Source organism: Acomys russatus, chromosome 32 (assembly GCF_903995435.1).
Source record: "Acomys russatus chromosome 32, mAcoRus1.1, whole genome shotgun sequence".
NCBI lineage: Eukaryota > Metazoa > Chordata > Mammalia > Rodentia > Muridae > Acomys > Acomys russatus.
Window position 1 is genome coordinate 202,017 of NC_067168.1, and position 15,397 is coordinate 217,413.

Consider the following 15,397-nt stretch of genomic DNA (forward strand, 5'->3'; position numbering starts at 1 on the left):
CCCACTTCTCCCTTTGGACAACTCCTTCCTCACTCTCACATCCCAGCCCATAACCCTCAGCAAGTGTCACCTGGAGGTCTGCCATGGAGGGAAAGGGCCAAGGAGACACAACAACAGGGCTCTTGTCCCTGGAGAAGCACAGCACTTGTTAAAACTTTCATCTGTCTCCCTATTCTACTTGCTCGAGAGACACTGGGAAGTGGAAGCTATGCTTAGCATGGTTCAGACAAAGTAAGACCAAGACCAAGGCCAAGGCCACAGACTCAGCCCTAGGGAACTGTCCTTGAACAGTCTCCCCATATGGCCCAAGTATCAATTCCCAGTGCTCATTTCCCATTGTCTGACCCCCCTCTCGTTTCCAGAGTAGCCTTCTTTACTCTTCCTTCTCTGCCTCTGCTTTTTTTTTTTTTTTTTTTAATACTTGAGATCTGGTAGGTTCATATTTTAAGAGATAAGATCAACGTGTGAATGTTACAAAGATGTCATGCGCCAAAGGCTCTGGAACATTCAAAAGTGGACCCGCAGCAGTCCTTGAATAGGTCTGGTTTAAAATACGTACAGTCTATACTTCATGCCACCACCACGTGTGGCTATGTCATTACAGCTGGCATATGGAACCTTCCTTGGGGCAGGAGAAACAGTGATGACAGACAGCAGGTACACACCAGGGCTTCGTCTTACCCAAAAATGTCTCAGTTGGGTCATTTTAAATGTCAGTAGCTCCCTAAGATCTAAGGTCACTCAACCTCCTAGAGGCCCTGGGAGGAATGCAAGGTGCGTCTGACTGCATTTGCTTAGTGCTGCCTACTCTGGATGGCTGCAGTGTCCTGTCAGGATCAACAGGCCTGGAAGCGGGCTCAGATCTGGCTGGTGAGAACACTGTCTTTGGGAAAGGAATAGCTCAGTGGGGCTTCGTAGAGGCTTCCCCCATCACTGCTGAGGTCATCATCATCCGAGTCATCCAGGACTTTAGTAGACAGTGTCTTCAGCCTGTGGAAGCACAAAGGAGATGTTTCTTAGCCCTGGTGAGGGCTCGTTTCTAATTTGGAGATGAAGGAAAGGTGTTGGCTCCTGACCTCCTCCCTGCTGCATGAATATGCATGAATTTGCTAGCACAGATGTTTTTCTTTTCTTTTCTTTCTTTCTTTTTCCCCCCTTTTCTTTTTTTCTTTTGGTTTCTCTGTGTAGCCTTGGTATCCTGGACTCAATTTGTAGACCAGGCTGGCCTTGAGCTCACAAAGATCTGCCTGCCTCTGCCTCCCTAGTGCTGGGATTAAAGGTGTGCGCTACCACGTCCAGCTCAGATGTTTTTCTTAGCAACAGGTGCAAACTGCCTATTACTCCTGATCAATGTTAATGGGGTAAGCCACAAACAGTTAACTGATTTCTCCTTTTGCCTAACTCTAATATGTCTGGTCAGGGTACTTTTTTTTCACTATAAATCATAGATAGGTAGATAGATGATAGATAGATAGATAGATAGATAGATAGATAGATAGATAGATAGGTGTATTCCCCTGTCCCCTCCCCAGACAGGGTCTCATGTAGCCCCATGCTGGCCTCAGGCTAAATATGCAGCCTAGCATGGCCTTGAAGTCTGGATCCTCTTAAGTGCTGAGATCAAAAGCATGTGTCAGCGCACATAGTTTATAGGCTCCTAGGGATGGGACCCAGGGCCTTCTGGACATGAGACATTCCCTCTACCAACTGAGCGACATCGTCATGCAATAAAGTCTTAACAGTTTATCAAAACATTATCTTCTGCCCACTGTGTCCTTAACTGTTGCAGACTACTGCTGACCTTGGGGGTACCACACAGTCATGTGTGATAGGATCCTCAACGATCTGGAGACACCAGTCAACTTGTGAGAGCTACCTGGATGAGCAGCACAGATCCCCAGGCACAGGCAGACAGCCTCTGCAAACGGCTGGTGCTCAACCCTCACCCCAATATCCCCCACCCTTCAGCTTTCCTCAGAGCAGCCTGAAAGTTCCTCCTCCTTACAAGGGCCTCGCTGGTGGTGGGGATACCCTGACCTTCACTGTGCGTCAGGTTCTGCCTAACACTGCTGTGAGAATGGCTGATGTGAGAAACATATAAGGTGACTCAAGTAGACGCAGCCACTTTCACCTCAGGAATGGAATGACCACAGGGGAGGCTACGGGCCTCGGTGGGCCGCCACCTCTGCTCACCTGAAGCCCTTCTTCATAGAGTTGAGCTGCCCCTGCAGCTGCTCATTCACCCCTATCTGCTCCTCCAGCTCCCTCTGCAGCTTCTTCTTAGAACTTTCCAGTCTGTCGATCTCCTCTTCAGCCTCCTCCACCTGGCGCTTCATGGCTTTCAGGCGCAAGCTTAACTGCATGAGGAGAGATGGAGGTTGCTTGTGTTAGCTGGATGTCCAGCTGGGCTGGGAAAGCCAGAGCAGGAGACACCAGGGACCCAGCTATTCCCCACGGAAGCTGGAGCATCTGCATGGAGAGTGCAGCAGTCCACGCGTCCCAGCCTCGGATGCAGAATCTTATCTAAGGGCGAAGGCAAAGGGGCTCTCACCTGGTCCTTCTGGTCAGTCAGAGACAGGTGCTCGTCATCCACCTGCATCACCAGCTCCTTCACCTTCCTCTCCAGCCTTCGGTTATTGAGCTGCAAGTTGGCCCGATCCCTAGGAGTAGAGAAAGCAGCACAGAACACAACCTCTAATTCTCAGCCTTGCAGGAAGCCCCAGGCTGGAAAGAGGAGACGGCACTCCCCACAAGTTACCTTGGTCAGCTCAGGGTCAGAGAAAAGCACAGGAAGAAAGGGCTGCTGGTATCACCAGAGTAGGAATGGAGCCCCAAGGAGGACAAGACTCTCCCAAGGCTGCTGAGCCAGAGCTCAGAAGGGTCCTGAGATCTTCCTCAGCTGAGCTTAGCTTTTAAAGCAAAGAATCACACACTACTGGCCATTGGGGTCTATGCCAGCAGACGTGGAAATCTTACTGAAACCATGTACATATATGGCAGGAACCTTCAAGGGTGGGGGTGAGGGCGCTGGTCAAGTTCACTGTGGTGCTGCTGATCCTCAGACTGCAACTATGTGGTTAGCTCAAATATCATTTTGTTGAGAAGGGGTCCCGTAGCTTTCCTACCTACTGTGGAAGGACCTGCCCCACTGCTGGTAGGTAGTTGGCACCAGAGCTGGTAGTTCTGTTTGGATATACCTGCCCTCAGGGCCACAACAGTCCCCTGCCTCTAATCTGACTCAAACTCAACAATTTACAAAGCAGCCTGCTTTATAATGGGATGAAGATAGTAGCCAGCTGCAATCCACTCCTAAGTGTCAGTCAGTCCAGGCATAGTGCACAGCCAGGCCACCTTATCATCGCTTACCTTGGTGAGCTCACTGTTTTTAATCTGAGAAATGGAAACGACTGCAAGGCTCTACATTTCACGCAGGCCGATAAGGACGGGAGAAGAGCTCCTGACCCACCAGCCCGACTCCAGGCTCACCTCTCTTCATTCTCCAGTCGCTCCTCCAGCTCTGCAATCCTGGCCTCCATCTGCACCACCAGGCCCTCTTTACTGGACCTATAGGACCCTTCCAGGTGGATAATCCGGCTCTTTAAGTCTTTGTTCTGGAATTGGAGATGGAGCCTGTGAGAGACTTGGCTGGGCATGCTCTTTGGGCAGAAGCATACTAAGTCAAGTCAGGAATTTGGTCAGTGCCTAGGCACAAGGGGATCCCAGAGACTGTTCCAAGGAACACCTTTGAACTCAGGTCCTAGCAAGTCAAAAGAGGAAACACTAAGATGTTGCCTTATGAGCCTGGATGAAAGGCCTGGATGAAAGGCTGCTGATACAGAGTGAAGGGGCAGCAGGCCCTTTACCAATTTTTTCAATGACAGACTGACATGACTAGTGTGTGAAAGAACTGAGCTGACTGATCCTTCTCAGTCCCTGACTTTAATGATGTGATTATGTTCCATCCTCTTTATGTGGCTTTCTTATCATTGATTACAGTCAGTTATTTTTAAATATTGTGTTAAAATCTTCTTTGACTGCTGAGTCCATCATAAATATTGCTCCATATTTCAGACATTTGGGGCCACTTTCTCAGTGAATCACCTTGTCAAGCATCTCATTGAACTGGAGGCTTCTGACCACTCATGAGAACAAACTGAGCCATCACCAGAGGCAGCCTCAATGCCCCACATGCTGCCCCTGAGGTAGGCAAAGCCCCTACCACATTCCCATAGGTGAGTACCAGGGAGCCCAACATGAGGGAGTGGAGGCTCATGGAACTGGCTGCCCTTACCTGCCTCTCTAGGGAAATCTTGTCACACTCTAAGTCTTGCTTGGCAGCTTTCTCCTGAAGTAACTCGCTCCTCATCTGCTCCATCTACAACAAGCAGAGCAAAAGGAGTTAAACCTCGGTCCTCATAATCTTTGTACTGGCATGGTTCCAACAACCAAATCAGGTTTTCATGAAGGAGACCGACACAGGGGTCATATTGCTTGCTCTTGAGTATACAATCTTTTTCTTAGACGCACTTGATCATTTGATGATTATAATGATAATTAACTAAAAATAACAGTAGTCACTGTAGCTAACCTTGCTATTATATGTTGAATTGCTCTCTTTCCATATTCATCTTGTAGATCCCAGGGATGAAGACCTATTGAGTCCCATGAGTCCCCATAGGTTCCTGGTGCTACAAGATTTATGGTCACCTGTGCCTCATCAGGGAACAATTCTTTCTGTATCTGCACCACAGATTGGCAGCCTCTCATGCCCCAGCTCCATGAGGGATTGCCTCTACACAGCTCTGAAAGCCCACATGTGCTGCACAATCTTGCAGCTACATTCAGGAACCGCCAAAGTCTACCACAGCACAGAGAAACTCTGACACCAAAGATGAAGACATCACCACAGGCTAGACCCACCATAAGCAAACCTATTTCACAGAATATAGCCCCAATTTCCCAATCCAAAGAGATTCAAGATATACAAAGTATCCCAATTAGATTCACTCAGAACAGATCATCACCAGCGTTATTATAATCAGCATTCATAAGTACAAGACAAACATATAGCCATAACATTAGCCAGAAGAATGTGTCAAATCATCTGTAAGTGAGGGTCCACTAACATTAAAGCAGAGTTTTCAACAGAAACATTATAGGCTAGAAACTATATTCAAAATATGAAGGAAATAACACTTAGACAGCCAATATTATACCCTTAAATTATCTTAATAACTGAAAGAATTAATTCTCTCCTGGGTAAGCAACACCAGATAAACCCTGCAAGAAATATTCAAGGAGGTGGACACTAGAAACAAAAAGATAACTACCATCCTGAAAATGCACATCTATAAAACCCAGTAGAACAGATCTGCAAAAGAGAAGGGAATCAAACGTACACAGGTGAGGGAAAATAAATCGCAATAAAAGAAGTAGGAAAGAACAAATACATATAAAATAAACAGAATGTAGTTGACAGATGGGAATGTGTATTTACCAATAACCTCAAATGTGAGTATGATAAATTCATCAATCAAAAGATAAATTAACCAAATGGAGAGAGAAATAAAATCCCAACTGATTGCTGCCTACAAGAAACTAACTTTACTGGTAGAGTCATAGTGAATAAAAGAGCTGAGATGAGATTTATCATGCTATTAAGAAACAAACATGAAGAACCAAACAGCCCTAAAAACATACATATATGTACAACATTAAATGGATTTATGTGTATATACACTTAATAATTAGAGAAATATAGAGATAAAACATGAAAGCAAGAGGAGGATTTAAGGGGAGAGGAAGGGGAACAGTGGGGAACAGGATATGATAATGGGGGTTGAAGATGATCAATGCATGTTATATACATGTATGAGATGTCATGAAACCCATTAGTTTGTACATTTAATAAGTGATAAAAAAAATGAAGATTTTAAATGAAATGTTATAAAAGGCCCAGTTTAACAAGATCTAACCACTGTGAATATATATGCACCTAACATGTAGACTCAATATTAGATCTAAAGTGCTCTCACAGACAAAATCAGTGGGGATTCCACAGATCATCCAGATAAAGAAGGGACCCAACGGACACTTACTGAGCATCTCACCAGAAGCCACAGAATGCATATATGTATCACCATGTGGGATATCCTCTCGGTCAGTGGTTCTCAACCTTCCTAATGCTGTGACCTTTTAATACAGCTCCTCATGTTGTGGCGACCACCACCCATACAATTATTTCGTTGCTACTTCATAACTGTAATTTTGCTACTGTTAAGAATCATAATGCAAATGCCCAATACACAGCCTATCTATCTGAGAAGCAACCGCAAAGAGGTCTTGACTCATAGGTTGAGACCTGCTGCTCTAGGGTAACATACATTAGCCCACCTATCAGGTATCAAGAGACTCACTCAGAGTTTTGAAACTATAACATGTGTCTTCTTAGGTGATATGATTTGAATAAAAATGTCCCTATAGGCTCATAGAACCTATGGTATCACTATGGGGAGGTATGGCCTTATTGGAGGAAATGTGTCACTGGGGGTGGGATTTGGGGGTTCAAGAAACCCAAACCAGGCCTAGTAACACGCTCAGCTACCTCTCCAGCACCATGTCTGCCTGCATGCCACCATTTTTCCCGCCATGACAATAACAGACTAAACTGTAAGCCAGCTCCAGATAAATGTTCTCCTTTATAAGAGTTACTATAGTCATGGTGTCTCTTTCACAGAAAAAGCCCTCAGCTAAGAGATGGTAATGGAATAAAACTACAAATCAATAAAGAGAATGGAATGTATGCAAACACAAATTAAATAACGCACTCCTAAAGAACCCATGGTAACTGAAAAAGATGAAAAGGAAATTTTAAAAAGCTTTACAAATGAAAGCCAACCATAATCTGTGGACTAGCACAAAAGCAGTTCTGAAGTGTAAGCTCACAGTAATCAATGTATTCATTAAAATAGACCATAAGCTGGGTGGGGTGACACAGGCTGGCCAGCACTGGGAGACAGAGGCCATTGTCAGCCTGAGCTACATAAGATCCTATCTGAAAAACCAAATAAACAGTGGGGCTGGAGAAGTAGCTCAGTATTGAGATTCTGGAGCACCCATGTTGGGTGGCTCACAACTCCTTGTAACTCTAGCTCCAAGGACCCAGGGGTTATAAATAAAAGGGAGAAGTTAAGCTGCTGCCTGCAGTAGATGGCAGTTAACACAGAAAGCCACAACTGTCACCATGCACAGAATAAGAGACTTGAGAATGCTCAGCCCTAGATAAGCTGAGCACCCCTCCCCTTAAGGCCCAAGGATCCAAGTGGAAGAAGAAGGTGGAAAGATTATGAGAACCAGGGTGGCAGATGACTTCAAGGAAATTGTGCCATCCAGACACAATGGGATAGACACACATATGAATGCAGAGACTGTGACAGCGTATACAAGACCTGCACAAGCTCAGATAAAATCCCAGCATACAGGAGGGGAGGCAGGCATGAGATCCTAGCCCTGGCTAAGAGCTGTTGGCACACAATTGCTGCTGGGTGAGGGGAAATCCATTTTCTTCAATGGTGTGGTAACTGGTATACTGACCGCACATCAAACGAGGCTCAGTGCCCAGGTGTGGTTGGCCAACAGAAACAGGACTCTGAGTTTTGTTCTGGTTTTCTTTTTAAACAAAAGAATGTTAAGTTGAGTGGGTTAGTGATGGCAGAAGAGTTGAAGAAGGGCTGTGAGTATGATCAAAATGTACACACGTATGAACTTCTCAAAGAATAAATAGTATTGCATTAAAAAGTATTACTTGTTGAAGAGATGAAGATACTTATTGCCCTAATTAGAAAATTATGCATTGGCCACATGCTCAGTGACCACAGTGTACCCTATAAAGGTATTCAAATATTAAGACACAAAAACAAAACACCCAAGCCTAGTTCCCTTAGGCTATTCTTGTACAGAGCAAGGCAAAATGCCAATGATGCAAGGGGCAAGCAAATAACATGGCCACTCTGCCCAGCCACTTCCCTCCACCTGCCCCAGAGACCTCAAGAATCACATACTGCCAAAAGGGCCATGGACTTACTCCTGCAACAGCTTGGTAATGAATGCAGGCTCACAGCCTGCTCTGCATACAGGACAACAGGCATGCCTCATAGGAGAAACCATACCGCTCTCTCTCTCACCCTGGGGCACATACCTGCACATGAGGGACGCTGTGTGCACCTTCTATGGTGGGATGAAACTGCACAGACAAGCAGCCTGGCCCAGCCTCTCCTCCCCATGGGACCTCGCTCACAGAACAGGGCCTACAGGTTCATGTGTCTCCTGAGCTAAGCAGCCCATGGGCCCTTTCAGTTGCCTGGGACAGGATGTTTTGGTGACTGCGCTATCCTTGAGGATGCAGTTCAGGGAGCCCTCCAAGGAAGCCAGAGCACCCTGCCCTATCCTGCAGAGGAGGAAAGTGAAAGGATGCAGAAGATTCAGATGCTAGTACAGAAATCAAGTTGCTGTGGGATGCGAAGTTGCTGGCAGCAACAAGATAGAGGACAGCCCTTCCCAGCAGCTGTGTAGCAAACCAGATGAGAAGGCCCTGCTCCAGCCATGTATCACGTCTGAACCTGTTAATCCTTCTGGAAACTCCCAGGCAGGTGCCATCGCGCTGCTTTTCTGTTGGGAGGGTCAGAATCATACCTGGATCGATCTGGATGGAAGCGGTTTGGGTATTTTACCCCTGGGCTTCTGAGAAAATTCTCCCAGTTATCCACCCCGTGCTCTCCACCACCCCCACCCCACCCCCAGCCATTGTTTCTCAGCAGAATGGTAGACTCAGGATGATTGATGTACGGAAAAAACCTACAAGAAGCAGATGTCAGTGGGGAATTCTGTAGAGCTCCAAAGGAAAGGTCTGCAGGGAGTAAGTGGAGAGAGCCCTGGGGCATGGAGGACTGCCAGCCATTACAGTGCTGGGCCCCAGCTGTGAGCTAAGACCTTGCAGCCTACAACAGCAGTCACTGGTCTCAGGCAGCGCATCTTACCAGAAAGCAAACCTTCGAGGAGGCAGAGCTCCAAGTGTGGGACATCTCCAAGGGTCTCTGTAAGTCCAAGCCCTCCCTGGGGAGCTCCAGGCAAGTGGAAAGACAAAAACAAAACAGTAACTCTTCATGCCCCACCTCGACCCCTGAAAAGGGGGCTATTAAAATGGAAGTGTAAAATAAATCAGAACCAGGAGGAATAGAATGAAGCCATAAAAAGCCCAGCAGTGACAGGAGCCAGGCAGGCCATGTTTCGTGAGTCTTTTCAAAAACACAATAGATTCCCCTCCACGCTTCCAAGAAACAGCCGGACACTACACTCTAAAATAAATCTGCTTTGTGGAGCCTGGAGAAATTCTGCATGGCGTTCCAGACAAGGTCCCAAGGAGAACTCTCTCACAGCAAACCCAGGCAAGTGCCAGGAGCCATTGCTTCTGAGGCTCAGCTCAGCACCCAGAACTCCAGAACCGGGCCCAAGGCCTAAGATCACAGTCCTATCCTTGTTTGGACCCAGGGAAGTTAAGTGTGATGGCAGAAAAATACTTCATGTAAGCTTAGTGTTTCGCACGCTGTTGACCCTTCAACTCTATTAAATAGGTGGGATCAAAATTCCGTAACCAAATTAAAACGATCAGAAATGGGAAGGCAACAACAGCCTATCGCAGCTGGACTGAATGGATGCTAAGCACAGAGCATTTTGCTAGGAAATAGCAGATCTCATTTTAGCAGCCTGTAAGGGCAGGATACCCATGACCCGATCAGAAGCTGCAGCCTTTAGGGTTAATGAAAAGCCAAAGATATATATGACTGCTAATAATAATAATAACCTCCTGGCCTGGGTTTATCAGTGGGCTGTGAAGAGGTTGGCAAGCCTATACTCCTGAACTGGTCTTAAAATGGCACATGCCTTTAATCCCAGCACTCAGGAGGCAGAGGAGAGGCAGGCAGATCGCTGTGAGTTCGAGTCCAGCCTGGTCTACAAAGTGAGTCCAGGACAGCAAAGGCTACACAGAGAGACCCTGTCTCGAAAAAAATAAAAATAAGTAAAAAATAAAAATAATAAAAGTTATATCCTAAGAATTATTATTAGCCAACTTACACAGTGGGGTTTTGAGTAGCACAGTAAGGGACAGTTCTGAGCCTGGAGTCACTTTAACTAAAAGAGGAAATTCCACATTGATCTGTCGCTTTCCTACTAAAAAGGGACAATTTGGAGTCTCAGTTACTGGTTCCTATGTCTCCAGGTACTAAGGAGCAGGTGTGAGCCAACCACAAAGGAGCAGTTTCCGAAAATGACTGTTCACGCCTCAAGCTTTACCCACTGGGATTTGCCTGGCAGTTTCCAAGGCAACGAGGAATCCTTGCTAGCCCCTGTGAACATGGTGAAACTTCCCAAAGGTTGAAGCTGGTATTTTCCCCTACCTGCCAGCTGTCTGGGTGGGATGAGTCAACCTACCACTGTGCTGAGTCATGCGGGCTTTCAAGGCCAGGGGATGCCTTTGGGGAAAGCCCAGCCCTGCTGTGTGCATTCAGCTACCAGCAGTAGTACACAAAGCAGTGTCCACTGAGCAAGGATACTAGCCTACCCAGCACATTTAAAACAGGCTAGACCTTTCTGCCTCTCCAAAGTGCCCCCTCTGTCAGTGCCACACCCACTCTGCTGAACGGCTCTCAGCCATTTCATTTCTTCAAGGCTGACTCTGGCCAAGATTCCTCTAAAAACCCTTCCCTGGCCACCTTTGCCACCGAGGCCTTTCCCTTACCGTCTGGTACTTAGCCTATTTTACTGTTAAGATTTACACTTGTTAAAGCTAGTTCCTCCCCTTAGACAGGCCTAGCATCACGCCGGACATCCTGCAGCCTTACCACTCTGCCATGTGTGCAGTCATGTTCGCTGTCTTTTCAGGCTCTGATAGTTAAAACATCATCCTTGGGGAAAGGATGTTTAAACGGCCTCTACAGGCTAGCTGCCACACAACTCTGGCCAAAGTCCTTTGTGGCTCTGGGCCTCAAATCTTTCATCCATTACACAATTCTGGAGATTTGACCTCTGATGTCCTTGCCAGGCCCTAGGTCCTGTCAGAGGACTAGCCTTTCCCGATTACTAGAACCCTTTTATCTGGCCTGTTTACCTAAGACCTATCACTGGGACTAAGGAAAAGAACCAGATACATTGGGAGGAAGCAAGGATTCAGAAAAACTTAGAAATACTGAGTTTTACATAGGGAACAGAAAACCTTAAGTTTTAAAAGAAAGCACAAGTTTTTGGTTTCTTTTAAATCCTTTCCCATGGTTTCTCTTTTTAGGGTCTAGTCGCAGTTTGCTGAGAGCCCAGGGTCAACACCATTCATGGGATTCAAGGTGACAGGCGACACTTTCTGTCCTTTGGTCACCAGCCTTTGTTAGGAGTATCAGAAGGTTAGAGGTGATGAGAGGAGGAAGGGGTTCAGTTGTTAAGTGTCCCTCTTCTTGCTGTGATATGGGAGGCAGCTACAGTGCATGGCCCTGGAAGGTCCCCACTGGCACCCAAAGCCCTCTCCACATGCCCTTTAATTTTAAAGGCAGAAAATCAGCCTTGGATCAACCTCTACTTTGAGATAAAAGACTGCTCATGAGGCAGGGGCATTCCTTTCAAGCGTCCCTCTCAACAGGAGGCATCAAAGGGCCAGAAGATGTCAGAGACTTCTATCAACAGGCGTCATTCAACACCATGGTGGCACACACCTGTGACCCCAGCACTCAGAAGCTGAGGCAGGGAAATAGAGAGTTTGAGGGTAGCCTGGGCTTCGTCACAAGACCCTATCACAAAAGCCATGAAAGGAAGGAAGGAGAAGTATCAGTCTATCTTGGAATTCTTGTTTTGTTTTTCATCCCTTTCTATATCCATTTGAACTTGATTTTCAGTTTCTCTATGTACCGAAAACTTGGGCTTTACCCTCTCTACCTCCCAGAAACAGCAAAGACAGACACTAGAAGAGGACAATAGATCTAGTGGTGGTAGGCCGGGAGAACCTTCTACATAAATAGCTTCATTTTGCTTTTATTTGTGGAAACAGGGCTCATGTAGCCCAGGCTAATCTAAAACTCAATATGTAGCCAACGATGGATGACCATGAACTTCTGATCCTCTTGCCTTCAATTCCTAGGATCATAGCATGCCAGTTGATGCAGTGCTAGGGATTGAACCCAGGGCTTTGTGCATGATGGACAAGTACCCTACCCACTGAGCTACATCTCCAGCCCCACCTTTGTAATCTGGGAATTTCCCAAAGCTCCGAGGGAGGCAGCACAGGAGCAGGCCTGGGGCTGCCCATGGCCTCCCTCACAGCAGTTCCCAGGCTAGTGCCCTTACCTTCCTCCTGCAGGGACCACAGGTTCTTGGCTCAGTGGAAAAATTTCAACAGTGACTGTTGAGGTGAGCAGTTGTATCCCATGACTCTAATACTCAGTGAGAGGAAAAGGAAAAGGCCAAAGGCATGCTGGGACCAGCTACCTCATGGCCCTTATGTCAGTAGCTGAACCAATTGAGGAACTGTGTCCTGGCTCAGCATGCCTGTGTCCTGGCTCAGCGTGCCTATGTTTTGTTTTGGGTGTAAGCCATGAAACTGGGAAACTGGTTTTAACTGCCTGGAATAGTGATAAGGTGATATAGCTCTTACCATTCCTCCTACTGTGCTTATAGCACAAGAAAAGTGGAGAAAACAAATCCACAGGCACTTCTGTTATTATGCATGCTTAGCAGGTCTTGGAATGCCCTGGGGGTAACACGGCTGCTTAGCCAAACTGGCAGGAATGCCTAACAAAACAGCTGAGTCCAGTAAGAGTCACAGAACTTTGGGGTGCCAATGTCAACGCCATCTGTGTCCTGGCGGTCCAGAAAGCCCTACTCTAAACCTCTGCTGCTTGGGCTCCTGAATGCTGTGCCACCATCAGGACACAGCATGGGGAATGACAGAAAAACTAGAGCCCTGTAGCCTGTAGCCTCTGCACCCACCCATCCCATAGCCCCCGAGGGCCACGCTTCCCAAGGAAACCTGCGCACATCACAAGGTGGGTGGCAAAGGAGCCAGTATTTCATCTTCAACTCTTATCAGGATCTGCCAGCCTAAGGATGACAGCCCTTCACCCCCAGACCTCCAGCCTACTCACTCTGAGTTAAACAGACAATGCTAAGCCTTCCCTCCTAAGGGCTTGAGATGGTAAAGACTGACGATCTGCACAGCAAGAAGGTGCCCTCCTTGTTCTAACTGAACCCTCAGGTTTGGCGTCTCCTGCATCCTTTCTCTATAGGACCATGCATTCACCCTTCTACAACTCCCTTGTACCTGTTCCCTGCTCCAAGTGATCCTCTCAGACAACAAATCAGCATTGGTTCGTTCTTCTTCCAATTCAATCTCCAGTTGGGACACCTTGTCCTGAGAAAGGAAAACAAACAGGTTACTTAGTTACACTGACCTGGGTCATGAGCAAGGGTACCCACAGAAGGAAGCCCCAAGGGCAAATGAGAGCTGGGTACTGTTAGGGCTTGGGAGCATGAGGCATCTGTTTCTTTTCCCCTCTCCATCCCTTTATTCCTTCCTAAATGATCTATATTCCAGGGTAGCCTCAGACTTCCTATGTAGTCTAGGATGACCTTGAACTCCTGAGCTTCCTGCATCCACCTCCCAAGTGCTGGCATTACAAGATCCAGACTGTGCAGTCAGTGCTAGAAACTGAACCCAGAGCTTCATGTTTGCTAGTCAAGTGTTTGACCAGTTGAGCGACACTCCCAGGCCTTATACGTATCATTTCTTGTGATGTCAAGAGCAGGTATTTGAAAAACATATGTTTTGTAGCTTTTGTGATATCACTGGCCATGTAGAAAATACATAAAATGAAAAAAAGGCTTACCCTAAGCCCCTATAAACAAAACCAAACCACTAAAGATATGTTAGTATGTATCTTAAACCAGTCCCTATTCAAGTCAGCTGACAGCATGAAAAGTCATTCTAGGACATTCTTGTAAATGCTTCATGCTCAAGAGGATCGCTCCTCTCAGTGCAGGCACAAGCATCTGACCTCCCTCTTCTCCACAGTACCCATGAACTTGGCAGTGGATAGTCCCAAACCTGCACAGGAGAGTGGTGGCCAATTCTAGTAAATTCATCATCACATAATAATGAAAAGCTGTCCCTCTGGTCTTAAGAGAGAAGCATTTCAAAGTAGATTTATGTATGGGAAAAAAAAAAGAGGCTTCCCCACTTGAAGTGCTCCAACCCTGGGGCTGGGGGATTTGAACCTGTGTTTTTTTCTGTCTCCAGTAGATTTGTCATAGGTCTGGGTAAACTTGAATCCACTGGTGCTTTTTAAAATGTGTATTTCTAAGACATTGTACTCAATCTTTTCATGTTATGTATATGAGTGTTTTGCCCACATGCATGCCTGCCTGTCCACCACCTGTGTGCAGTGCCTGTGGGTGCCAGAAGAGGGCATCAGTTTTCCTTGGTTTGGAGTTAAAGGCAGGGTTGTGTGCCACCATGTGAGTGAGTCCTCTCGAAGAGCAGTCAGTCACCTTTAAGCCCTAAACCATCTCTCTAGCCCCAGCAGATGCTTTTTAAAACCTTAAAACCAATACTTTGAGGATTTCAAAGGCACTTGTGTGTTAACTATGAGCTATGGAACTGCCAGAATCGACTTGACAACCACATTCGGCTCTATAAACAACAGAAATGAAACTCTCAGAACTAATATGAATGATAAACTGTCTGCAAATGAACAGCCTTATCATGTACTATTCAAAACCTCCAGGGATGCCCGGCTTACTGTAAAGACTGAGGCTAGGGCTCAAACCCCAGGACCCACCCAAAAGTAGAGAGAATGGTGGAGACTCTACAAAGCTGTCCTTGTCCTTCACACTCATACTGTGGAATGCACTAGTGTGCACGTACACAAAATAATAAATAAAATGAAATAACTTTTTTTAAAAAACTTATAAAACAACCAAAAAGCTCTCTCCTCAGGGAGTTGCAAGAAGCTGTGAGGTGCCCAACATGGGTGGTGAAACGTGAGCCCTCTGTAAGAGTTGTGTGTGCTCTTAACTGCTGATCCATCTGTAGAGCCCAAAATCACTTCTTGGTTAGGCTCCTTTCCTGCCCCCAATGCATACTGTCCACACAACATATGAGGTCTATGCCAGGGTTCAACATACAAGGCTCTTTGTTCACTACCTGATAGGTTTCGAGTGTGTGTGTGTGTGTGTGTGTGTGTGTGTGTGTGTGTGTGTGTGTGTGTCAGGTGTCTTTCTCAATCACTCTCCTCCATGTTATTTTTTGAGACAGGGGTCTCTCATTGGCCTGGGGCTCACCAAGTAGGCTGGACCGCCTGGC

General features: G+C 46.5%; 1 protein-coding gene across 1 annotated transcript in view; it reads right to left on the reverse strand.

Annotated features, from left to right (window-relative positions):
• Positions 1-779: 779 nt before the first annotated feature.
• Positions 780-15,397, reverse strand: part of Cgnl1 (cingulin like 1) — a 148,880-nt gene continuing 134,262 nt past the window's right edge. Inside the window, exons 14-19 of the mRNA XM_051140634.1 lie at positions 13,358-13,447; positions 4,292-4,375; positions 3,487-3,611; positions 2,552-2,660; positions 2,194-2,357; positions 780-990 (exon numbers count right to left, since the gene is read on the reverse strand). Of these exons, the coding sequence (XP_050996591.1) occupies positions 858-990; positions 2,194-2,357; positions 2,552-2,660; positions 3,487-3,611; positions 4,292-4,375; positions 13,358-13,447 (705 nt within the window). The 3' untranslated portion in view covers positions 780-857. The remainder of the gene's footprint in view (positions 991-2,193; positions 2,358-2,551; positions 2,661-3,486; positions 3,612-4,291; positions 4,376-13,357; positions 13,448-15,397) is intronic.